We start from the raw sequence: 26635 nt of genomic DNA on the forward strand, positions 1-26635 counted from the left end.
CGCCAGGCAAACGCAGTGGCCATCATTAAGTAAACATTTGCCTACAGCTGCCACACAGTAGTATCTAAGATGATTATAGTTTTCCCCTCTCCAAAGAATAAGGAATATTTACAGTAACTGTGTGGTAACAACTGGCAAATGGTGACTATTTTAGGTTTCTACAGTAAGTAATTTCAGAACAGAACAGAAATAACTTACAAAAAATACTGCACAACCCTTCTCAGAACCATGTCATAAGAAAGTAGTACTATTTACAACTGGTCACACCTCACAAAACTTTTGGGTTAAGATCATTCTTTGACAGCATTCTTGATTGTGATGTACAATGGAGTCCAAAAGCCTCAAACACAGTGTTTGAATTCTGTAAGTAAAAGAGCTTTGGCATTTGATGTGATTTCTTAGCCGCACTTGTCAATGAATATAGAATGTAGGGACGGAATATACATACTTGTCACTTAGGAGAGGTTTGGAGTCATCTCTGGAAACTTACACCTGAGCAGATTAATACCTATCGCAACGCTTTACAAATAATAAACATTTGGCTACATGAAAGCTAAGTGATTTCTGCAAAGCATTTTGAATTCAGATTAAAGATAGAAATGAAAAGAAGGCAACCACTATTCAGAGTTTTATTTCTGGTTGATAACTCTTTGTTAAAGCTTTCCATCTTCACGAAAAGATTTTAAACTAACATTTCAAAATTTTCTCTGACTCTCTGCAGCATGATTATCCTTCAGCACTGAAAACTAAAGGCTGACAAGTTACAATTTGTTATTTATCTTTGAATTCTTTTAAAGGAAAAAATAAGCTTAGATAAAATGATAAACTATTCAATGCTTACCTGGTGAGACGTTTAGGTTGAGGTCGCTCACCAAATTTCCTGTAAATAAACAAGAAGTTAGTAATTTAAAACAAACCATTCTGTGATAGATTTTTACATTGAAATATTAGTATTTCAAGACAAGCATTTATGCTATTAGATGTTGCTGTATCTTATTTCCTCGATCTTATGTCTTTCATTTTTATTCTAACATAATAAAGTACACCTACTGATATATTTAAAAGCATAGTACTACAAGTACTAGTAACTCATTTGTTATGATCCAGAATGTTTTATATTGAACATATGTCATTTCTATTATTTTTTTAAAACAAGCCAGCTCCTTTACCGAGTTTTTCTGAAATACTAAAGACATTTCTTATTCAAATAAATCAGAAAAATTACACACGTTATTCAAATTTTTAACTAAAATGAAAAAAACCCTTCACTGTGAAATTGTTCTGAATGTACCAAAAGGTCTGGCAAATAAAATAATTCATTATTGTCCAGTTAGGGGAAAAAAGATTAATACAATTCCTACTAACGTTCTCGTTTACTGTCACATTTGCCTCATTTTTCTAAAGTTGACTTTAAAATTCCAAGTATCGTAACTACATCAAAAACCAGAGACTATCTGCTATTACCACCTACTAGAAGTGCCAGTAAGAACAGTTTCTATCAACACACTGACAACAACATTACTAATATTATGAGCATCAGTTGTCTAATTCTGAGCTGCCAAATATTGTACTATAAATACTTCACATTAGGATCACTTTTCTAAGAAACTGATTTTTTCCTTCAATAACTTCTTACAGTAGGGTTGACAAAGTTTGTAATATACAATGGTCTAGAGACTCAAGAAAAAGGAGGTTCTCAGCTAACATGTAGGTATAGCTTGTGATTTGAAAATATCATCCAATTCATTAGCATTGTGGGGTAACACTACCTCACCATGAACTTTAGGCTAGAACTTCCTATAAATGTTATAGTATGTAAGAAGATGAATACATGCAGTAGTATAGAAACATCCTCTTCAGTAATACAAAGTAAACTAAAAAGATTAAATCAGAATTGTCAAGAAGGTCTGAGAAAAGGAAGGCAAGATATTGCTCCTCTACTTCACAACAAGTCTGTTCTTATGTTCAATCTCTTAAGGAAGTACAATCCATTAGCTAAATGTGAACAAGTGCTATCTCAACATCCTTCTACCTAAAAATAAATTATATGAAACAGGGAAGTCAACCATGCAATGGATATACAGCTACTACTGGTAAATACACTTCAGAATGGCAATGCTCTTGGTACAGTATGTTATACACAGATATATCTTTTCCTTTATGCTTCCTGGACAATGCAACACATCCATCTATAATAGCACTCTACAACATTTGAGGCTCTCTATTGCAATAAGGAGCGAGAGATCTAAAATTACATGACAAGAGATCCCCCTATTTATGCAGCAGACCTGCACTGAACTTTGTAGCTAAGCAAGTACAACATAGTAATGTTAGCTGATCATGCATTATTCAATACACTTAAATTTTATATAAGTAATTACAGAAATGCTCCACAAAGTGAAAATATACAGTTAATGCATATAATTTAGTTTGCTTTGTAACAGAGGAATACCATCCTGCTTAGGAGACAGAAAAACTATAGGGGACAGACGGCAACACTAAATCAATTTAAGGTGATTAAATCAATTTAAAAAACACAACTGAAATATTAAACCAGTTCAACTTTGTGCGTAGACCAGACTTTAGTATTTTGGAAGACAAGCTTGTTTTAAATGAATGAAGGTATTATTAAGTGAAAGCTTGAGTGAAAGATTTTGCATTTAGTTCTGAATAGGTGGCAACCATCCACTCTCTGAAAATCAGGTCTCTTTACAGTATCTCAGCTTGGGCACCCCAAAACTAAAGTACCCAACATCACTAATCATTTTTTCTGAGCCTTGGCCTAAAACGTATATGAAAAATTTGATTTTACTTGTCATCATTAATCATTTGCTACCTTTTTACATTCCTCTCAGCTTGAATTATGAATGCAGATTGCTCAATTTCACTTATTTTTACAATCAGCTTGCAGCTGCTTTCACTTTATTTCTTATGTATTAGTGCAATGCTGAACAAGTTTGGCCCATAAACATTACAAGGACTTAAATGCTTCTATTTGGAATGTAAAGCAGTCTCATGAGAATATTTTTATTGCTCTTACAATAGGTTGTGTGTATATGTATAGTGTGTGTGCATATTACATACACAATTTTTAACAATATAAACTGCACTAACATCTATTTAGTCACTGTTCTCTTTTGTAGGCTTTATGACAATAGTTATATTTAGGGAGTAAATAAGGTGAAAAAAACTGAGGATTCACCTGCCCGAGACTCTCACTAACCAGGCAACGAACCCTCTCTAACCAATGCCATCTGACCAACAGAAGAAGAACCTGCAAGACAAGTAAATAGTGTGACTTTGTGGAGAAGTGCATTCTCTGTTGCAATGCTACGTATGTAACTCAATAAGATCACCCATCTAGGGTCTAATGCTGGGCGAGAAAAGCAGTGGATTTAGATTTTTTTTATATTTATTTATATTCTGAGATTCAGTTATTAAACTTCCATTTACTTATTTGTATTACAGTGTCACCTACAGGCTCCAATCTATATCAGAATCTTATTGTACAAGATGCTGTATTATACAAAAGAAGAAAAAGTTTCTGCCCCTAACTAATCACAATCTAAGACCTTCTCTACACACAGAAGGTTTTCTGAGTTAAATCAGTGCAACTCCCCTGTCAAAAATCTCTTATTTCAGTTTAAGAGAGCCTTATCTGGTGTTACTGTGGTTTTAAGAAAATGAATAGAATCTCCCGAGTCTGGGAGCTTACAATGGGAGGAGGCAGTTAGTTTTAGGTTAGAATAGATGGACCTGAGTATATGATGGACCTGTATATATGATAACTAAGTACCTAAGAAAGAGTATTGTTAAGATGTTAGCAATAAACCAACCCTAAGGTAAAAGTTACTCAGAAGTGAAAAACAAGTTTGAATGAACTAAGAAGGATCAATTAAGAATCCCTACATTTCTAAAAACATCAAGAAATGCTGTGGAAAATTGGAAAAGGTTGATTTTTGAAGGCATCGGAATCGATTCATAAAGAAGATGAATAAAAGATTGTCTTCTTTTTGAATATTGCCAGTAATGAAGCAATTTCATTATATAATTTATTTGAACATTACGATAAAGAATGAGCTGAGTATGAGTATGTTTTAAAGTATTTTTAGGAATATGGTTTACCAAAAAGAAATGAAACATTTGAAAGATTTCAGTTTCACTCAAGAAATCAAATGCAAAAAGACTTCTGAATCATTTTGAACAGATCTTAAAGTAAGACAACAGAAATGTAATTTCCAAGAATCTGAGTCAATGATAAGAGGTCACATTGTGATGGGTATAAAAGATACCAGTGTAAGAAAAAGACTGTTAAAAGAGCCAGATCTAAATCTGGAAAAAGCAGTGAGAATTTGCCATATTGCTGAACATAATGAACAATGATTGCACTTTTTAGAAAAAAAACAAACTGATGTAAATATAGACTTAATAAGAAAAAGTAAAAAACAAGTCTACAGCGGAAAACAGAGTGATAGCATAAAAGTTGAAACGTATGAGCATATGAAAGAAAGTTCTAGATATGGGAGGGGGCACCAACCTAAACAACGTCCAGCATATGGTCAAACCTGTTATATCTGCAAGAAAAAAATCATTTTGCAAAAGTTTGTAAATATAAGTCTTGAAAAACTTAGAAATATACATTTAGTTCAAAATTCAAAAGTTCAAAAGAAGATACTGAATAGGGAATGCAGAGCTTATGTTACACATGAAGAAAATTTGTTCTGGGTATTTTGAAACAGAGTCACTCTATGAACTACGAGGATTGGGTGGTTACACTATCTACAAAGGGAGCATTTATTTCGTATGCAATAGATACAGGTGCACAAGCTAATGTAACTTCAGAAGAAATTATAAACTGTCTAAAAATAAAACCTGTATTAAGAGAACAAATACATATTAATTTGCAATCTTATAGTGGTGAAAAAATTCCTGTTATGGGTATTTGTGAACTATAAATCATAGTTAAAGATAATTTAGAAAAAATAAGATTTGCAGTTGTTAAGGGGTAAGGTATTTCTATTTCAGGTTTAGAAACATGTTTAGCCTTAATCTAATTGGTAGAATTCAAACTATTCAGGATTCTGAAACATTGGAAAATAAAACATCAATTTACAGAGTTTTTCACTAGCACTGGTAAATTAGATACAATGCATAAAATAGAGTTAAATGAAACAAAGAAACCAGTCATACATGTAACTAAAAAAATACCCTTAGCTTTAAGAAATAAGGTACACGAGGAATTGGAAAGGTTAGTTAATTTAGATATAAATCAAAGAGTGTAAGAGTCAGCTGAGTGGATGAATTCACTAGGAATAGTAGAAAGAGAAAGATGATTTCTTATGATTATGTTTAGATACAAAAGACAAATTAGTATGTTAAAAGGGAACATTTTACAATAACTACAAAGGAAAAATATATTTGGATAAATGTCAGGAACAAAATACTTTTCTTCAGATGCTTTGAACAGATTTGGGCAAATATTATTAGGGTAAGAAAGTCAATTGCTATGTATATGTAATACATCTTTTGGATGTTACTATTTTAAAAGATTACTTTTTGGATTATGTTCGGCTCAAAAATATTTCACAGAGCAATGCAAAAGATGTTTGAAAATACAGATGGCACACAAGTGTATATAGATGATATATTGGGAAGAATTTTACAAGAAACACTTTGTATTGGAGTGTTCACACAAGGTAGTTCCACTGATTTAACTACGTTTCTGAACCTACTGAAATTGGTACCATTTTCTTGTGTAGACAGGGCCTTATTAGACAAAACAAAAAGTATTATCATGCACATTTTACAGAGAGCGAACTGAAGCACAGAGATATTAATTGAGTGCCCAAGGTCACACAGAAGGTCTGTGGTAGAGCCAGGAATTGAACCCTGATATCCTGAGTCAATCCCCAAGCCATCCTTTGTGGCCTTCCAAATGAAAGTGTGACCTTGTATGGGTACTGCCTCTACTTAAAGGAACTACTGCCTCTACTGCTCTACTTAAAGGAATTTTACTACTGCCGCTATTTAAATTCTACTACTTTATTACTACTTTACTACTGCCTCTACTTAAAAGAGCTTTTTCTACGTGCATAAAGTCAGAATCAAGCCCGAGAGAACAAACTATTAACTCTCTAAACTGTTACATTTTAAAAATACAAATCCTTTTTGGAGCTGTATGCCCATGTTTGCTTACTGTAAGCCCAAATTGTGACCGTCTCTATTAAACTGAGCTGCCTTTTCTGCAACTGTGTTATCTTAGTCCCCTTAAGCTGAAGTCCATGGACAGGTGAATGTCATATCAAAGCATTTTTCAAATGGAAAAGATGATGCCAATCTCTATGTCCTGGCCAACATCCCTTTGCTCACTACAAACAGGTTCTATAGTCCAAAGCTTTGTATGCACAAATGGTCACAGTCACCACAATAATATATAAATTACTGTTTGAAACACGCTTTGGGATGCCTTAGGGGTAATAATCTCTGGGCTTTGCCTACACTACTATTGGGCAAGGAGGTTTTCCATGCCCTGCATTGTATGATATCACATTTACCAAATGGCACGGTTTTCAAAACTGAGGAGCAAAGAGAAGAGGAGAGAATTAGATGCCAAGATGATCTAACTTTACAATATTATTGTAACAATGTCAAGTGAAAATCCGAAGAGCAGAATATCTCCCTTCAGAAGATCAGAAACAATTTGTAAGATATCAAAAGATATTTAGAGCAATCAACACAAACGCATAAACCTCCATGTTTAGTTACAAATGAACTAAAACCTTTAGAAAGTTACTTTAAGTAAAAACAAACAATTTTTAGGCTACTTCCAGATGTATCACTAGCAAATTAACTGCTAAAATAAAAACTGAATTTTAAAATTTACTTGAGTGTCCCGACTTCAATGGTATCAGATAAGAATCCACGATTTTCATTAATTTCACAGCTATTTCGTTCAAAATGTGTAAACCCTGAAGTAGGATATCCAATCTATTCTGCTATGAAAGTTAGCTCAGCAGTGAAATAATCCCAGCACATTTACACTTTTACTTAAGATATATTAAATGAGGATTTCAGAGATCTGAGATGTTCTTGTAAACATCTTACATCAAAGTAAAACACTAATTGTCCTTAAATTGATATTTAATTTATTCATTTATACCTGCTCCAGATTTAAGGATTAAAATGAATAAAAAATTAAATGAGTATGTTGTAATGACATGGTATTTCCCCATGTAACTTTGATTTGACACAGAAAACAAATGTTGTCACATGTATGAATTCCAAAGACTCCTAATTATAATGGTACCATAAATCAGTAGTTTATCGAGGGAAATCTGGATGAAACAAAAACCTGAATGTCAATGCTCAATTGCTTTTTTCACTCCCTTTGCTACTATTCTTTATGGTTTATATTCACTTTCACTTCATAGAGCTGAAACAGTTGCCCAATGATAAGATACTGTTACCAACATCTATTTTCACTTGCTTTAGCAAATCCAGGATTCCTTGGATTCTCACAACTACAAGTCCTAGCTCTCCTATATGTAGGTACAGTAAGATTTCCTGAGAGATGAAGACGAATTTTGAACAAAAAAAAATTGCTGTGTCTTCCCAGTTCAAGATAGAGAATTACTCTGGTAAAGTTTCCTGGCTAATGAACCAGGGCTGAAATACACTGTCATTTTATATTTTAAAATGTATTATAATGTATAAGAAGTCACATAATGAAACCACAAAACAAAATTCACACACACTATAGTAAGGCAATGTGCCCCAATAAATGTCCAACAAAAGCAGAGTTTAAAATGAAAAAGCAGCTCATCATACTGAAAACAAGCACAAAATATAGCAAAGCAGAAACTCTGAAGTAAAATAAAAACAAAATGTCTTCAGTCTTCCCTAAAAGAAGCCAGAAACTTATTATGGCAGATATCTAGATCTCCTTCTAAAAGATATGCTCCAGGTCAAACAAATTAGGGGCTTAATGCAGAAATTACTGGCTACTAATTTCTTTGGCCTGTGTTATAAAGGAGATCAGACCAGATTATGAAAGAAGTTCCTTCTGGATTTAAAAATCTCAAAATAACACTGTAAAGAGAATTTAAAAGGAAAAAGGCCTGCTTTCTTCCCACAAATAGAGCTGGCCAAAATATGGAAATCCCATCCCATGAAAAATTTGGCTTTTATGAAAGAAAAAAAATTGTCCTAAACCTGTTACAAAATGTCAAAGCAAAATTACTCACTGGAAAGTTTTTTTGTTTTTTTTTAAATTCATTCTGGAAGAATCAAAACTGACGCTTTTTTGGGGGGCCACCTACCTGCAAAACTCAACAGTCTCACAAGCAGTGAGTGTGTGGGCTCTCATAAATTTCATGGGAGGAGGCAGAGTACTAGAGTCTCTGCCACACCAGCTTTTGTCAATTTCACTTGCAGAATGTGAAATTCTAAGAGCCTTGCAGACAGGCAGTCATTTTGATTTTCCCCAATGGGAGAAACCAGAAAGTTTTGGCAAAATTGTAAATTTCTCATTCTCAAATTTCAGTTTTGCAAAAATTGAATTTTTGCCAGAAAAAAAACATGTTGATGAAAAATGTGTAACCAGTTCTACACAGAAAGCATGAACCAGATGTTCAAAAAGGCACGGAATATTAAAGGTACAATTTCTGCCCATAATATTTGCACCCACAAAATTGAATAGCAGAGTATTTTGCATTAGCTATTAAACTTCAGGCACAAATCAGGTCAAATTAGGGACAAATTACATCAATCAAAAGCACATTTTCTTTTATTATAAAAGCCAATGAACATTAGATGGCAGTCAAGTGAGTGGGACTAGGGGATTGACTTCATTCAACTCAGGAGTTACAGAAGGTGAGCTTTGTGGTGTGTATGCTCTTTACTGGACCAAGACAGCTAAAAGAAGTAGACACTACGTAGAGGACATAGGATAAAGAAAGTTTTAACTGCTCAGAGGAGAGTAACACTTGAAAGACAAAGAGCCTTGAACAAGACTCTAGATTTTCATAAAATCACTGGAGGAGTATTGGTACACTCAATGGGGATCAACAAAAAAGGAAGTAAGATAATTTCTGTCTTCTGCCAGAGCAGCAAGTGTAAGTAGGAATGTAACTTCAGACTTGGGAGCCTCGCCTTCAGATATTAAACCATTTTTTGCTCATTTCTGCAAATGGGTGGTACACTGAGGGTCCTTAAAAGTGAAACTATGGGGACTGCCATTCCACAGGTCTATGGATGATGTACGCTAAAGCACTAATCAGAACAAGAGGATTTTTAATCCTTCATTTAAAAATGAAATGACTCAACCAGCAGATGTGATGATTTTAGAAATACAAACCGTAGAACTTCAGAGTTAAAAAAACCCCGGGAATGGAAATTGTTTGTAACTCTGAAATGTTCATAACTCTGAACAAAACATTATGCGTTTTTTTTTTCAAGTTTATAACTGAACAATGACTTAATACAGCTTTGAAACTTTACTATTCAGAAGAAAAATGCTGATTTCCCTTTATTTTTTAGTAATTTACATTTAACACAGTACTGTACTGTATTTGCTTTATATATATATATATATATATATATATATATATATATATATATATATATATCATCTCTGCTGTTGCCTGATTGTGTACTTCCGGTTCCAAATGAGATTGATTAGTGAGTTCGTAACTCTGAGGTTCTACTGTATAAAGTAACTATATGAGACAGAGGCATTATAACAGTTAAATTTGAAAAAGGGGGAAAATAAATAACTTCAGCTCTGTTGAGGAACAGTTAGAGGGAAGATTCTATTATTACCTCTTTAAAGGAACTAACAAAATATGTACCTAACATCAGTCTGACCACTATACTTCTATGTTTTCTTCTCTCCCATCCCACAGTTAAGTCACTGGTGGATTTTTTTAGATTGAGATCTTTGGGCAGGCATCATGTCTTCTTGTATGTTTGTACAGCACCTAAGTCAATGAGGCCTTGATCTTGATTAAGACCTAGCGGCACTACCATAATATAAACAAAAAATATTTTAAAAATGTATATATATTGTATTATGTTGTTCTGAGTCTTATTCTTGTCTTTGATGACCCTTGTACACTACATACTCACATTTACAATAGTAAAGTTCACTTTACAAATAGTAATTTTATACATTTTGCTAAATGTATTGCTACTGGCACAAGGTTCAATTAAAATGAAATGCAGAGAGTGAAATTCACAGTTGCCTAGTCAGCATTTTATTTATGAAACTTGTATGGACTCTAATATTTTTTTCAGCAATTAATTTACTTGAGCAAAAGCTGCAATCTGCTGGAATCTTTTTTTTTTTTCAAGCAAATAGCCATATTCGGACTCTACTTCCCATTTGCATATTTTGTCGTTTTTCTGATCTCTCTCAGGTAAAATTTAACTATCACTGAGTAAGAGGAGTGCCTGCTTTTAATAAAAAATATATAATTACACAATTACTGAATACAGGGATGCAACAGATATAATATATATGTATTTTAATAAAGGACAGAGTCCCCTGAAATCCTACTTACAAAATGCATTCAAATTAGTCTGGATGTGACAACATCATGTGGAATTAAAATTGACCAATAATAAAGCACAATGAATCAAACTGAAAGGGGGTACAGGTGTTAGAGAAGTGACTATCTTTTGCTGTCAGCATTCAGCTAGGTATTAAAATATTAATTAATACTTTTGAAAATAGGAGTATACACATTGAATTCATAGTGATACAAAATTGGGAGGAGTTGCAAATGCTAGCAAGGACAGAGAAATAGAAAAAGTTTAAGTTGTAATGAAGTTTTCTACATGCAATTCCAAACCAAATACACCACTCAACACACATCACTAAAAAAAAAAAGGAAATATTAAAAACCAATTTCTGACATCAAGCTTAACAAGATAATTAAATCAAACTTTACGTATATCCTGAATGAAAAACCGTCAGCAAGACTAAAATATCCTTAACTCTGCCGCTACAGAGACATCAGCCTTAAATCTTCTTACTATAGTTCACAATTAGGGCCTGATATTGCAGATCTTTGCGTAGTTTATGGTATGCAAGATGAGGCCTCCTAAGTTGTAAGTTGTGTCATTTTGAGCCAAGGACTTCAAGGGCTTTAAGAGGTTTGCATAGATGGTGTTGACATCTTAAATCTGTAAGTGTCAATGCATGATGTAATGACCATAACATTGCCATCCTCCTATGTTCCCTTGGTTATACTTTTCATAGCGATTTGTAAACAATGTGCAGAAACTTTAATCATGGAGTATAATCCAGGCTCTAGAAGGTTAATATCCATGGACACACTAGTTCTATATTTACAGATGCATATATACTTAACAACACATCGGTTACTTAGGTGCTAAGGAACTGGTGACAGGAACCAAAGATAGACACATGAAGTCTTAAACATCAGGCAATTTCTCTATGCTGTGAATTAAATTAATTATTTGTAAAGTATGTATTTTCCGTGTGTTGTTTATGGCTTTGAAGATCTAAGTGACCATAAACACTGATAAGATTGCTGCCTGCACATCAACAAAACAGCTGTTATCTTCCCATACAGTGATGTCCTAAAAACACAAACAAAATTTCCCAAGAGACAACCTTATCCATTCATATGATTTTTTTCCATCTGTGGTTGCATATTAATGAATGATTTTCATAGATTTAAAGCCACAGGGACCAGTGTGTTCATCTAGTCTGACCTCTTGTATAACCATAAAATAATAATTTCTATTAAACACAGTGTCACAATCATGTATTTAACCTTAGCTGTTGATTCACATAGTTTTTAATATTTGGTTGTTGTCACATGTTCTTGATGGAATGGTGTGTTTGATTTGCATAAGACAACCTTAGCCAAGATTTTTGTTTTTCTGACAGCTGACATGGGTATCAAGAAATGTCAAACAACATGCAATGTGCTCTTGAGACCCTGATTTTGAGATCTTTATTTGAGCAGGCAGTGTCCCGTGGTTTCCAAAAGCTAAAAATCTGTAACACACAAAAGCCATGCTCTTCAGGCTTTAATAAAACCCAACCAATGCAGTTAAAAAATGGAAACAGGTTATTTTTAGAGGTTACCCCAGCCATCTGATATTTGAGATTTGTCGTCAGTTAATATGCAAATAAACAAAACCAATTAAGATGCCATATGCCCTAATTTACATATTTTGATTTTATTGAAACATTAAGGGATTTCATACTTCATTCTTCCAAATGTTGTCAGAGGCATTCAGCAAAAGGATATTTGACAATCAAGTGGCCTGACAATCAAACATTCACAGGTATTACCATTTGTTAGAAATTTCTAAAATATAGAGAATAGAAAAACTTTAATACTATTATACTGTGGAGTAGTTCTTAAGGGATGTGGTGGGAGCTACACTGCTAGGGACATCTGACACTAAACTGGACAAAATACCAGAAAAATATATTACTGAAGGGAACAATCGTGCACTGGCAAAGCAATAGACTAGATGATTTGACGTGTCTTCTCTCTAATTTCTATGATTCCATAAATTAATTCTTCAGAATTTTTAAGACCACTGGCTGCTCTCATCTGAAACCTTCCCTCTTAGGTTAACCTTTACTGATTATCAGAACTTTTGAGGCCATTGCAACTTAAGTTAGCACAAATTGTGAAAGTTTCCAATTCCTGCTGATTAATCCGGATAACCTCTGAAAGAAAGGAGTCTTAAAATTCCTCAGCTTGCTCACATCCTAAACATTTTAGATGCCCTTTGCTGCTTCCTCTCACTTAAACATGGCCATGAAAGTTGTCCCTGTGTCATTTCCTCAATAAAAATGCTGCTGCAGCAGCAGCTCAGTTCTATGCAGAAACCACTGAAAGTTATGCAGATCCACTGTACCACAATAATGAACATTTTAAAAAGGGCCTACTTGTTTAAAAAAATTGGTAGACTCTCTTCAACAAGAAAAAAGTTTTCCTTTTATAAAATGCCTTGTTATGCAGAAAGCCTGATAAAATAAACTGTGTTGCAAAGTCACTCTTCGCAGTACTGTGCATCTGAAGAAATGGCACTTTCCTCCCCCATCCCACCCCAGGCAATTGTTTCATAAGCGTAACCTTTAGGGTCTGTGTCTGTCAGCCAACATAAATCTAAGAGTTCATCAAGTCACCCCTCCTGCCTCATCTCATGAAAGGTATGCATATACACTGATGAAACCGCTTTCAATCATGTCATTGTTGACATTTATTATTTATATGCTACTAACAATTAGAGGGTGAGATCTGAATCAGGGCCCCACTGTGCTAGTAGTCACATAAGCACATTTAGAAACAGGCCCTGCTCTGAACAGTCTAATTAGTCAAGACAAACAATACACAAATACAGACAATGTCAAAAGGCACATGTCGTTAGCTAGCCTCAGCCCTTTCTAAAATAAACTGTAGCATCCGCACCCACACTCATACTACAGCTAGCTTGCTTCATCACTGATGACCCAATATGCACTCCTTCCTGTCCAAGCAACAGAAATAGATACAAGAATTTAAAAAATTACACCACCCTAATGGTGTTTGAGGCATGAAAGTGAATAAAGGCATGAATTCTCCTGCCCCTGCACTCCAATATTGCTTCAGCTGCTCTTCCCCCCCTTTGGAGGGGGAGTAATGAGTGGCCTACCTCCACCATGGTTCTTTGGGGGGCCCAGAAGTGACAAAATACAAGAGTCCCTGATCAATACACAGGTAACTTCTAACTGTCCCTCAAAACTTTCTTAAAAAGTTCCAGGATGAATTCTATTGACCATGTACCATCACATCTTTGTAAGGCATGATCCTGTACTACACCAGACTACGTCCACAGACTGCAAGTCCCCCAAAACAGGGAACGTGTTACTTGTCTGAAACAAGTCTCCTATTGTACAACACTATATACACTTCTGGCACTATACCAAATAAAACTCACATAAATACAAGAGAAAAGCTTGGGTTCACTTAGTCACTCCCTCTCACTGGAAGTCACTTGTTCAATTATAAACTCCTCCCTTTTCTTAGTGTCTTTCATCCTCGCACAATTCTTTCATCACCGTCTTCTTTCTTTTCCAATCCCCAGAGAAAGAAAACAGAAGAAGCCACAGTTGCAGTGCAGCATCCTTGTTGTTTTAATAAGTAGGTTAACTTTCAAACAGCTTACAAGAGTAAACAAGCTCACTTATATAAAAGTATAATTTTGCATTTGGAAGAAAAACTTAGCTAGTAAGTTTTCAGAGCTTCACTCCCTGATTCCAAGGAACACAAGCTATAATCCAAACTAAAGTGGTTAGCATTTTAATTCAACTAGAACTCATGCAATTCTGTCACAAGGATAGATAAATAAATAAGCCAAGAAAGCCAGTATGATAACTTGTCTAAGGACAACAATGTGCTTGACCATAAATCTGAAGATATTTTTCATGTATTCAAGTTTTACCGTAGTTATCTGCGGTTATAAGCTGCTCAAATTATCTCAAGTCGACGAAAGGATTCAAAAATAAAAATAAATACCAAAAGTATCACTCACAGTGCAAACCAGAATTTAACATGTTTATTGTAAATCATTATAAAAAGAGTAATTTTTAAAGGTACTTTTAACCAGATATGCAACTGCATTTTGTATTAATCCCTCATAAATTAATAAGGCTGGCTCAAAAGCTCAGTGCAAACTGCAGACTTTCAGACACTTACCTCAGCAACTGAAAGAGATATCAGCTTGAAAAATCAGCATGCCAACAGAATCTCAGTCCCTAAAACACAATATAATTTGGCTCAGCTATTGTGATTGCATTGGGAATGTTCAATGTACGGTTCTAGTCAAATATCTTTATCCACCAAAAACGGGAAGAAAGAGTTGGCAAGGGGTAAAATTTATACAAGTAGTTCACAAAATTAGCCATTAAAATGCTCAGTGAACTTAATATGTGGTCATACTTTGAAGTGATATCATAGTGTTACGTATTTAATTCATCTCAATGACTGCTAACTAATTTGCTCAATTTACAAGTTTGTTTTTTCTAACTGTCAGCTCTGTAAACTTCACCAGAGACCTCAAAGTCAAGCTCAGTTCTCTCAATGCCTCATCTACATTTAAAAGCTAAGTCAACATAAATTACAGTGCTCAGGGGTGTGAAAAATTCACATTCATGAGAGCTGTAGCTCTGCCAATCTAACCCTCAGTGTAGATGCAAATAGATCGAAGGAAGAATGCTTCTATCAACCTAATTATCAACATTCGGGGAAGTGGAAAAACCTGTTCTATGATTGTAGGAAGAGTCTACGGTACAGCACTAGACTGGCATTGCTACAGTGCCATAGCAGTGCTGCTGCAGCACCCGTAATGTAGATGTGACCTGACCCACATATCACAATTAGTAAGAGAGATTTTGCAACTGAATTTAGTTATTTCTCAGAAAATAATCCTGCTCACTCTCCCACAGCTGTACTGGCTCTACAGAGCTAGCAGAGTAAAAAAATTATCAGCTGATAAAACTGTGAATATAAAAAAAGAAGAGACTGTGTCAGAAAGACATTTCTTTTCTTTTTTTTTTTTTTTTTACAGTCATTTTCTGACCATAACAGCACAGTGACATTCAGACTATAGCAGCAATTTCTAAATTGCAGGAGGAGTTAATTTAAATTAAATATACCTTTTGAATATATGATTTGTTTGCTTCTGTTGCTAGACTATTTAAGAGACATACAATGACAGAAGTTAGAAATGAAAGAAATCTATTAGATTATTGGTTGTTCTCTACAGTGTAATATGAAGCTCTGTTCTATCTTGTTTTCAATGTCCAAACCACTTCTGCGTTCACAGAACAGAGGTTCATATTCTTAACTACACCTTCCATCTCTGAAGTGGAAGGAAGTAACAAACTTTAATCTTATACTCACATGGAAGGTGTCTCGTACGAATCACATAAAATCCTGAGCCATAATGAATTTCTTTTAACTGCCATCATTCCATGCAATGCCAGTACTATACACTATAAAGAGAAACTATGAATGACCCAACAAGGAAGTGGTAAAGGACTAAACTGAGCTTGCAATAGTGTCATTACCAAGGAGGAAGGCTCTTACAAGACTAACCGACCTTGCTAACCTTAAAAGGAAATAGATTTTTTTTCCTGAGCATTTCTGGCCTTCTTAAACAATCTTCAAGGCTCTGGATCAGGATGATCACAATCCACTTTGTTGAGAGATTTCTATCCACTGCTCAACTCAGGAGGAAAGGGTTATTATTCTTTTGTGCTCTTATCCTTACCTATGCCCCCACAATAAGGAATTTCATCACCACCACTGCAACCACTACTTCCTATCAAGAGATCAGTTACAGAAAACACAATAAAACACAGTTATTGCTACAATTTTAGAGAGAACACAGAAAATCTTAGCATCTCAAAAGAGAGATTTAATATTTGAAGGAAACACATTTTTTAAGATTTTATTCAAGCCACACTGTCTCACACAAGTAAGCTGGAGAAGTCGAGGGAGAGTTTTTCAAGACTTGTAACTACAAGTCTGTAAACTGCAAAGCTTGGAATACGCTATAAAATATAGATTGGCATTGCAAAAAACCCCAAAACCATCAATTAACACTAAAGCCATGTCTACACCACTGGTGCTCAGCACCACAGCGATAGCACTCTAGCTATGTCGCTGTAGCACTATAGTAGAGATACTTCCTATAACAGATGTAGGTGCGATAGTAGCTAGGTGAATGAAGAACACACTGGGGCTTAGGTCAGCTGAACATGTGAACTTTTCACACTCCTGACTGCTGTAGCTTTGGTCATCTTAACTGTAAGCATAGACCAGGACTAAGATTAACAAGGACAATGAATCTACAGCTTTTGAGGAAAGTGTCTTGTAGGAGTAAAATGTGGATAATACTTAAGGTCTTATTCTATTAGAAGTTGGAGTACTTTGGATGTATTGTTTCAGTGTGTTGGTGACTTGCCTGAAATCCCTAAAATACATGGGGATTATAGAACAAAACTGTATGGCAGTGAAATCTGCTAACACTTGTGATATTTATACATAATTAATGTAATAGCTTTGTGTTGCTTGAGGATACTTTATCTCCAAGTTATAATTTGTCTATCTTGCATTTGTATTGAAATACTAAATCAAAGTGTAGGCAGGACCTTTCTTTGTGTGTTAAAGAAGGCAGAATTAACCTACAAAAGACAACCCCAAAAAGGGCAGCCACATGCCAGGTACGATATCTAGAAAATGTGACAGTGTGAAAATATGACTAAATAACTGATTACCCTTGAAAGTATAGTGAAGTCTTAAATTCTCTGTTAGTGATGGAAGTAAAATTAAATTATCGAGGTGGAAAATAAAACTATTTTGTACAGTAACTTCCTGAGAGTGCTTCCCCACGCTCCTCACCCCTGCAAAAGCCAGTACTGTAAACTCAAAATGAAATTTCAAAGACAAGCTGGGTTCCTTCTAGCTCATCCATCTCAAAGATCTTGCAGTTGGAATTTCATTAACAATTCTGTTTATGATGCATGAGTTAAAGCAGAATCTAGATCATTCTCCTATAGATGTTTCTGTAGTGCTAAAAGGTGTGGAAAATAGTTTCAAATATTTTTATCACCAAAATAAGATGATGAGACTGACTACACAGAGAACAGAACTGTTGAGTATGAAGTTGCCATTTTCATACATTGTCACTCTTCTGACTATAACCATATGAAAGGATACCAAACCCTCTGCAAAAGTGAGAGAAAGAATTCTTCAAAAGTAGAACAATTTAATAAATAATTAACTTAAAAGCTAGTAGTCAATTAATTATTCTGCTTTTTCCAAATCGCTGGATCCAAATTATCTAAAATGAAATCTGAACAGGCTACTCTATTTACATACAATTTTTTAAAGTTTCAGTGGAAGGCCCAAGAAGACTGTTTTGGGGAGGGATATCTTGACCCTTTTAGAATCACTGCCCTATGTAACTTTTGGAACTGTAACTGCCCTCTTACCCTCCCTACCATGCTACAAGTCAAGACATAAAACAGAAAAACCACTCCCAGCAGAGATAAAAGTGTTACTACCTTTGACAACCAACATGTAGGGAGTGGGTTCACTCAAAAAATTATTCTGAAGATAGACTTCAGCCCCCTCCCAATCTTTTCTATTTCCCTGACAAATTGACAAGAAAAAAATACGACACTCCAGCGTCAAGCTCTCTGGTACTATGTAGGTGCTTGAAAGGCAGGCCCTTCAAATAATGTAATAAAATAATCAGATACCAGTGAGGACAGCTCTATTAACAAAAAAAATCTTCTGTGTATCACATGAGACTGTGTGTGTAGTCAACATCATAGGGAAAGAGGATATTTTCAATATTTGTTTTCTGCGTTTGTAACCCCTCTTCTCACTGCTCTACCACACTAATTTTGGCAAGACAATCAAACTCTTCATTTTGTGTTTGAGAACCTTTCTTTTTGAGGCAAGGGAGTTTAGGATGTTTATATCTTCCTCTCCCTTTTACTTCCGCTCTCCTCCAAGTACACGACTTCACAGTCATCGTCCCTTCCACTAAAGGCAGGTCTACACTGCCAGCAAAATTCGGTGGCAGTCAACGGGAGTTACACAAGCTACGCAGAGTAGCCTGCGTAACTCCCATCGACTTTGTTACTTCCCTTTAGCGCGCCATCTCCACTGCGCTGCACCAATGGGAAATGCGTTCCCATCAACACAGTACTACGCTTTTATTGGAGGTGTCTTTAATAGATCAACTTCCAGATCGATTGAGTGTTTCTTCACTGCCGCTCAACTGATCTGGAAAAATCGATCTGATAGCGGCGAATTTGCCACCATCAGTGTACATAGCCTAAGGAAGGGTTGCAACTCCTGCTACTACTTATTAAGGCCATTCATTCAGTAAGAAAGGATTGCTAGAGTGATAAAAGATGTTCCAGAGAATAAAGTGCTCCATCTGTTGGTCCTGATTTCAGAAAATGACTGATCACAACCATCACCAGTATTTAAGCAGAAGATGAAAATCAAGCCATAATGAATTCGTTGGTAGCTATTCATTGGAGCTATTTTCTAACTTCTCTAAAAGCATTTTCTTTTTGCTAGACAAAAGTAATGAGAGTAAATGTGTGAATGCACAAGTTTTGTCAGTCTGCTTTCTGTGTGTTTTAAGGAAATCATATTTAGCAATAGTAAGTTTTACAAAATTACAGTGTTTCCTAGATTTCAAAGTGATCAATTACATCACCCAAATATGTGGTTACAGAACGTTCACTGGTTCCAGTGGCCAACTGGACAGCCTTGGCCTAGAATTAATCATAAATAAGCAGCACTAGGAAACCGTATACTCCAGAATGCACCATCCCATGAATATAAAAACATCAGCAATGCACACACACACAAAGCATACGTATAATGTTTAAAATTGAGAACAGGATCACCAACTTTTTCCTGTGTCTTATGGCAGCCAAGTAATTTTTATGTTTTAAAAAGTCATAATTCTATAACTTATTAAGGACTCTGAGTATTTATGATTGCATAGTTAGTTACTTTTTTTAAATACACAAACCACTTGTGACATCTTATATATAAGGTCTATAAACTATAGAATAAAGCTCCATTAGGAGATGCTAAGTACATCTAATAAACTATTAAATTGCACTGGGTCAATGACATATGAGTAAGGTCACTTGCAAATTTCTGAAATATACTTTTTTACTCATGTCATGATATTTCCATAATATGTCCGGTGAGTCAGATACACTGACAATCATACTTCAGACAGTGTCTCATGTTCCATTCTTTTTGCTCCATTTGAATTGAAGAGTCTCATACACAACCTCAGTATAAAAAAATATAAGGATGTGAAAAACAGCACACTTATAAGTATCTCAGCTATGTACCTCATGTTTTTTTAATGTCTTCTTTCTCCAAGGGTATTCATCAAAATGTAATACTGCCTTTGGGGGGTGGGGGGAGGAGAATCTTACTGCTTGTAAAAAGACATCATTAAAAAAAATCAAATTATTTCATCCACAAAGAAGAAATGCCTGCATGTATTCCTCTTACATCACATTTTCTATGGTGGATCTTCACATGAAGGAGCTCCCCGATAAACAAATGCAAAGTTATTATTGTACAAAATATATTTCTCAAAACATAAATAATTGTTGTCCAAATGTATCTCACTAGTGTCAGAAGCCTTGTTTTTTCAGGTTTATCATGTTTAAACTCTGCATATAAGCAAATTACAGTTAAAACATCTCCATGCACCACAGTGAAGTGTATTGCATATTACAAAGCAAAAGCTGAAAATCAGAATTATTTCAATTACAATTTTACTTGTTAGAATTTTTTGAGCTTCCTTTGATATCTCTACAAAACTAGTGTTTTAAATGAAAATCTACCACACAGATCTTAACTATTTCTGCTTAAGCATAATGGTCATAATCCTGTGTTTATTACAATACTGTGTTCCCATAACAACGATCATGATATCACAAACTTAGCATTATGATTGTACGGCAAGATAAAATTAAGAGCACATAAGCAGTGTTGTGAGGACACCAATTCCTCAGCTTTGCACCGAACCTCTTTTTAAAATGTTGTCTCAGCTGCTAAAGAATATTCTCATCCAGAAAGGAAGATGAATTTGTCAGAACTGTTTTGAAATGCCAAAGGACAGAGTAGGCCTTTTGTCAGCTCCCCCACTACCAATATCACAGTCAGGACCAGTTTGGTACCATCTTCTAAACACTTGAAGATTGCTGAATATACAAGATCAGAGGATGCTTAGGTACATGGCTGATAGAAGGATTCATTGGAAAACAATTCTGGAATTGCCACTTCCCACATAATGATAGAGAGGTGGATGGTCTTTCCAAGAAACAGCATCGAAGGTGGCATTGGGTCTTTGACAGATGCACTGAACTGGAGACAACAAAACAGTTTACCAGGTGGGGCAGATCTTAGATCCTCCATGAAAAAAAGTGTGGCGATGCAGCAAAGATTTTTCTATAGCTAAGACTGAGAGATAGAAATAGTCATAATCTAAACATTAATGGATAATCTGTTTATTTGAGAAATTAAACTTCAGAATTCAACATATTAAGATTCCCAGTATCTTCCTTCAGAGCATCAATCTTTCACTGGACCGATGAACAATGTGATGTGTGCTATAATAATGGCATCCAGAAGGGCCAAGGTTACACCAAGAAAAGACTGTCTTATCTACATCATAAGTGAAACCCTATGTGTAGTCAACAAGTAATGCTGATAAATTACTCCCTAGATTGATGATGAAAAAATAATTCAGAATGTCCATTTTGAACTGTTTTAATTACTGTATTTAGGGGAATCTTGGTAATTTTAAATCCCTTTTGTAGGAAAAAGAGGATATTTAGTTGGATGTAACATCAAGGCTTCATCTTACATGGCTTTTCAGTTTGCCAAGATACACAAGGTAGCCCTCCCATAATATGAGGATATGCTGCTCACCCAAGCCTAACTAAGGGCAATTCCTTGCCCAATTGTAGGGTTACAAATGGAGAGTTTTCCAGAATTCTAATGTTATTAAGTCCATATCACAACTTAATTCTAAAATTACACACAATTCCAGAGTCCCTGTCATAAATGGACAAACAAATTGAAGAAAAAAAACCTTACGGGATGAATGCTAATATATTAGACTGCAAGTTTCTTGAGCAGGGACCAACTGCATACCACTCTGAAGAATGTCTAATAGAAAATGGTGGCAATTTAATGACATACAAACACACACACAATTAATTTCATCTTCCCTTAGTGATTTTCAGGATGCTATTATTAACTTATAGTTACTACAGTGGAATCCTACTCTGAGTAGATGATGTCACTGTGTGGGGGTGGAGAAAGAACTTCAAAGACTGTCTCTGATGGGGGGGGAAGTGAGGGGTGGGGGACAGGTTCGGAAGCTTGAGGTACTTTTCACTTCTGTCTTGTACTTTTTCATGTACACAGGAAATTCCCTCTGTGGGAGGGAAGAGCAGCTTCCCTAATGCAAACATAAGAATGAGAATCTAAACACAGAAGAGAGTTAAAAATTTTCAAGGTTTCCACACCTGGCCTTCTGCAAGGACACTAACAGAATACCAATTCTGTAGCAGCTGATGATGATGAAACACCTGCTTTAATTGCATCTAGTAACCAAAAAGAAAAACATAATGGAGCTACACTGGCCGTGGCTTTGTTTTTCAAACAGGAACTATGTAAAAAATAGAGTACCAATAAAGACTGCTGTACACAACTAAAAACAATGGTGGCTAAATACTTCAAATTTCAATGCAACAGTATAAGCTGGCCCTTTAAGGTAGGCTACAGGACCAGTTCTGCCTGTTCCAAGTTTCACCCTGAGAAACAGGGAGTTTCCCAGACAAATACTAGGAATTGTTGGCTGAGCAGCAATGCATGCTGGGAAAAAAGGCAGGAACCAGTAAGAGGTCCTCTCATGGATCAGTAACTAGTTAAAAGATAGGAAACAAAGGATTAGGAATAATATTTGCCATATTCTAGTCATTCCCTCTGACGATTCTGGTATTGGCCACTAGAGACAAGATACTAGTCTAGATGGACTACTGGTCTGACCTAGTATGGCCATCTTCCTCTATGTTCTTAAGAGATACCCCAGGGAAGAGATTCTCCTGTGGAGGAAACAGACGGGCCAAGGAGATGAAAAGTCAGAGGAGAAAGCCTAAGAGACAGATGGACAAAAGAGTAAAGAACCCAGAGAGAAGAAAGTTCTATGGATTCTGTTATAGAACGCGGGAGGGGGGAGGGAGAGGAGTGAGAGAGAGACAGAAGAGTGGAGGGGGGACAGAAATACCCAAGGAAGGATGATTTTTAGTTAAAGAGCCAAAAGCAGCCAAGTCCCAGGAACAAAGTTCAGATTAGAAGAGTAAAGAAGAAGGCCATGAACAAAGGGAGCACAAAGAACTGGGAATGTGAACTAAGTGCTAGCTTTCTTTTCCAGGGTCCAGGCTTCCACTAGTGGGTTCAAGAAAGATAGCTCAGACACTTGAAAGACAGTTATGACCCAAAGAGGACAAAGACTGGCTTCTTTTTGGAGTTGTTTGTTTGTTTTGGACTTTTTTTTTATTATTAAAAAATACATCGGATTTTTGTCTAACACAGAAGGGGAATTTTCCTAGTTTAACCAAAGGTCTAAATCTGTATGGCCGCAAACAGTAAACAGAGGCAGATGGGCATCGAATGCCACGAAGGTAACACATTTGTTTCACATGCTTATAGGAATATCTTCCCGGAGTTACTCTTTGGAAATAAGTGTCATACATAACAAATGTATGACACTTACAATAATGGAAGTGGATTCGAAGAGAAAGAAAAGATTTCAGCATATCAAAGCACTGTCAGATTAATTCTTTCATATTGTGGCTGGAACAACAAAAGTTCAAAAAGTTAATTTAACAAGAGTACAATATTTTTACTAGACAGAAAAGAACCATTATGTTTTTACATAGCAGGTTTTCAATGCTGTCTTATCCACAGATAAGAAAACTCCTTCTGCATAGTAAATGATTTTCAAATTTAATTCAGGTATTTTATTTTAGGCACCAATTAGCTGCAAACTTTAGCATTTTAAAATTGTTTTTTGTTTATTTTCAGCAGGTCAAAACACTATCTTAATCCTCCCTCTTCCAGAAAAGATTCATTGCCTTGTAAAAGTGCCATTATAATAAATGTGGAAGATGATGTCCTGCTGGTTTTTTACAGTCTGTATTCTAATAGGGTCTCTATAAAACCACAAGCATTTACTGTGAATGCTTGTGTACCAGAAGACCTACAACAGCTATGCAACTGTGTCCTAACCTAGCAGTTAGAACCCTGCAGAGAAGAAAATTTAGTGAAAATATTTTTTTAAAAAAAAGTTTATGGTACCAGTCAGTCACACTACACTTATTTATATACTGTTAAGAATTCTATTTTACATACATTTAAAAAAAGGAAAATAAGTTCTACCTAGCTGGTTCACAAACTCAATGGACTAAAAACAAACAAGGTATGGGGGGTGGGGAGGGATTTCAAAGGCACAAACGACAGTTAAGCACTAAACTCATTAAAAGTCAATGAGAGTCGGGTGCCTAATGGTCTCATTTGTGCCTATGAAATGTTCCCGTTATGTTTATAAGAACCATTCCTAGCAGATTGCAGAAATGCCTCTCTTCTGCTCATTCACAAGTTCAATTTCAGTCAGAGTAGGAGGAGAAGACTGCAAGTTTCCCCACACACTTTAAAACCATGGAAGAACAGCAGAATTTGAGGGGAGATGCAGCCAAAAGAAACTGAGAAAACAGAGAAAAAAATCTCCCCTATATTGAAGCTCTTTTACCCTCTGTTCCTCACTCCATCTCCCCTCCAGCCCATTTCCCATCCTTCAACTAGCTGCACCTTGAATTTGTAGCTGTTTTTCATTCCTTTCTCTTTATTTCAGTCTCATTCTCTTTTTTTTGTTTTCCCCATGGGGTATTTCGGAATCTTCCACCACTAATCTGACTTCCCTTATATCAGACTGGATAAAAGTCAATGATATTTTTGAAAAACAAAACAAAACAATCAGATTTAAATAAAAACAATTTTTATTTTATTTAAATTTTATTTTATTTAAATTATAACAAGTTATTTTTAAAAATAAACTTATTTACAATGAAATCTGAGTTGAATACAAGGTATGTTATGGCTTAACTTTATAATCTCTTTAAAAACTTAATTAAAAAATAAATATGCTGAATCCATCAGCCTCTATCAAAAACTGAGAAAAGGGTGCTTTCCTATATAAGAAACAAACAGAGGGAAAACATCTAACTTATGAGGTACAATAGGTCATGTATAATGTATATTAAGGGCTTCATCTTGTGGCAGATCCAGGGGCTGTGCTACTGTGTGCAGGAGACTGGCAATATCATAAAAAATGTTGAGACAAGGCCTCTGACTCTAGGAGACCCGAACTCATCAGGATCATTCACTGAGCCCACCTGGCCGGTATTTTACTCCTATTTTACAGCTTCTCCATACTTGAGCTCCAGCTGGCTCACTTCTCAAATCATGACTATTTATGATTTCACCCACCATGGAAACATTCTCCAGTTCATGGAAAACACTGATTGGCCCACTAACTATCAGCCCCTGTTTCTGGATGGTTCCGGGCACTTCAAGGAAATGGCCTTGCTGTTTTCTTTGCATATTTACACAGAGCTACAAGCAAACAGAAATCCATTAATTTCTCCTCCATCTCTAAACAAATAAAATATTGTAGTGCAAAAGGCATGTGGGTTATTTATACAAGCAGAAGTCTTGAACTGTAAGTTTTTGGTTTTCTGGGAGTAGGGATGGGGTGGGAGTTATGTTACAAGGGAGAAGGAGAGGAGTGTGAAACCAGAAAGGAGCAACTGGGTGTCAAAGCAGAACACTGGGCAGAACGGACAACATTGTTCAGAAAGCAGTCTCTACTGCTATTTTAACACCTGGGAACTGGAGAAAAAAACCTGCTGTGGCTGCATGTTATAAAATAGACCCTCTTTGGAAATATTTTCAAGAAATTCCTATATCTCTGGGTAAAAAAGGAACAAGTCCCAATGTAAACAGTGTAACAAAGAGATACAAGGCCTGGTTGTAAAAATGAAACATGAAAAATGCTCCTCAGAAGTCAATTACTTTGAAGATGATGATGTGGACATGCCTGAACAATCTGGATCTTTTTTTTTTTTTTTTTTTTTTTGGTGCACAATTCTTATGGACTCCCAGCAATGTCTTACTATGCTAGTAAATAACTTCAATTATTGTCATAAATTTGTGTGTTGGGCAGATTACCTATGAATTTCAAAATGTCTGTGTTCATAATATAATTAGTATGCTAGTTTGTTGTTGGAGTATTTCAATTACATTTTTACTGTTACTTCTTGACTTCTGAAATGATTTTTTATTGTTCAACATAATCAGACTAGGTGAAGATTTCCTATATAAAAGTAAAGTTCTACTAGGCATTATTAATTTTAACATTTAAAAGTGGTTTTTTTCAAGTTGTTTGGTATGCTGCTAGAGATCATGGTTTAAACAGATTATCTAAATCTGTATGATTTATTATTTTTCTTATAAAACTGGATTTAGAATAAGTTATATCATTTAAAGAGTGGTAACAAAACTGCAGTAGGAGGAACCTTTCGTTTACACTCTATTTTTTTAAAGCAGACATGCACTGAGTGAGTGACTTTTTTTTTTTTTTTTTTACCATTTTGTTTCAGGGTCCGGTTTAGGCATAAGGGGTTATGAACGTCCATCATCTGCGGTTTCTACTGATTTCACCAACACTGCTTCAACTAAACATACTTCAAGACAATAAATTATCTGTATTAAAAAAGAACTTTTTTCATCATCCAATAAAAGCCATGTATGAGTTTGTAATCAGGAGCAGCAAATTCGCAAGACTCCATAAATGAACTGAGCAATCTTATCTATGAAACAAATTCTCCCTTTTGTCTCATTCAGAACAAACATTTGATTGACACAATTTAATCATTACGATCAGGCGACACTCCTTCCAGCAGAACAGACATCAC

At 35.4% G+C, this 26635-nt stretch overlaps 1 protein-coding gene across 2 annotated transcripts in view; it reads right to left on the reverse strand.

Annotated features, from left to right (window-relative positions):
• Positions 1-26635, reverse strand: part of RBPJ (recombination signal binding protein for immunoglobulin kappa J region) — an 80933-nt gene that overhangs the window by 37151 nt on the left and 17147 nt on the right. The window contains exons 2-3 of one of the 2 annotated variants that reach the window (XM_067562555.1): positions 3203-3274; positions 842-880 (exon numbers count right to left, since the gene is read on the reverse strand). Coding sequence is in view for 1 of the 2 variants with exons in the window: in XM_067562554.1 (XP_067418655.1) it covers positions 842-880 (39 nt within the window). In the remaining variant the exon portion in view is untranslated. The remainder of the gene's footprint in view (positions 1-841; positions 881-3202; positions 3275-26635) is intronic. The other variant, XM_067562554.1, reaches the window with a different exon arrangement.

The sequence above is a fragment of the Emydura macquarii genome, unplaced genomic scaffold, assembly GCF_026122565.2.
Source record: "Emydura macquarii macquarii isolate MOO-44397 ecotype Brisbane River unplaced genomic scaffold, CSIRO-AGI_Emac_v2 contig_2448, whole genome shotgun sequence".
Taxonomy (NCBI): domain Eukaryota; kingdom Metazoa; phylum Chordata; order Testudines; family Chelidae; genus Emydura; species Emydura macquarii.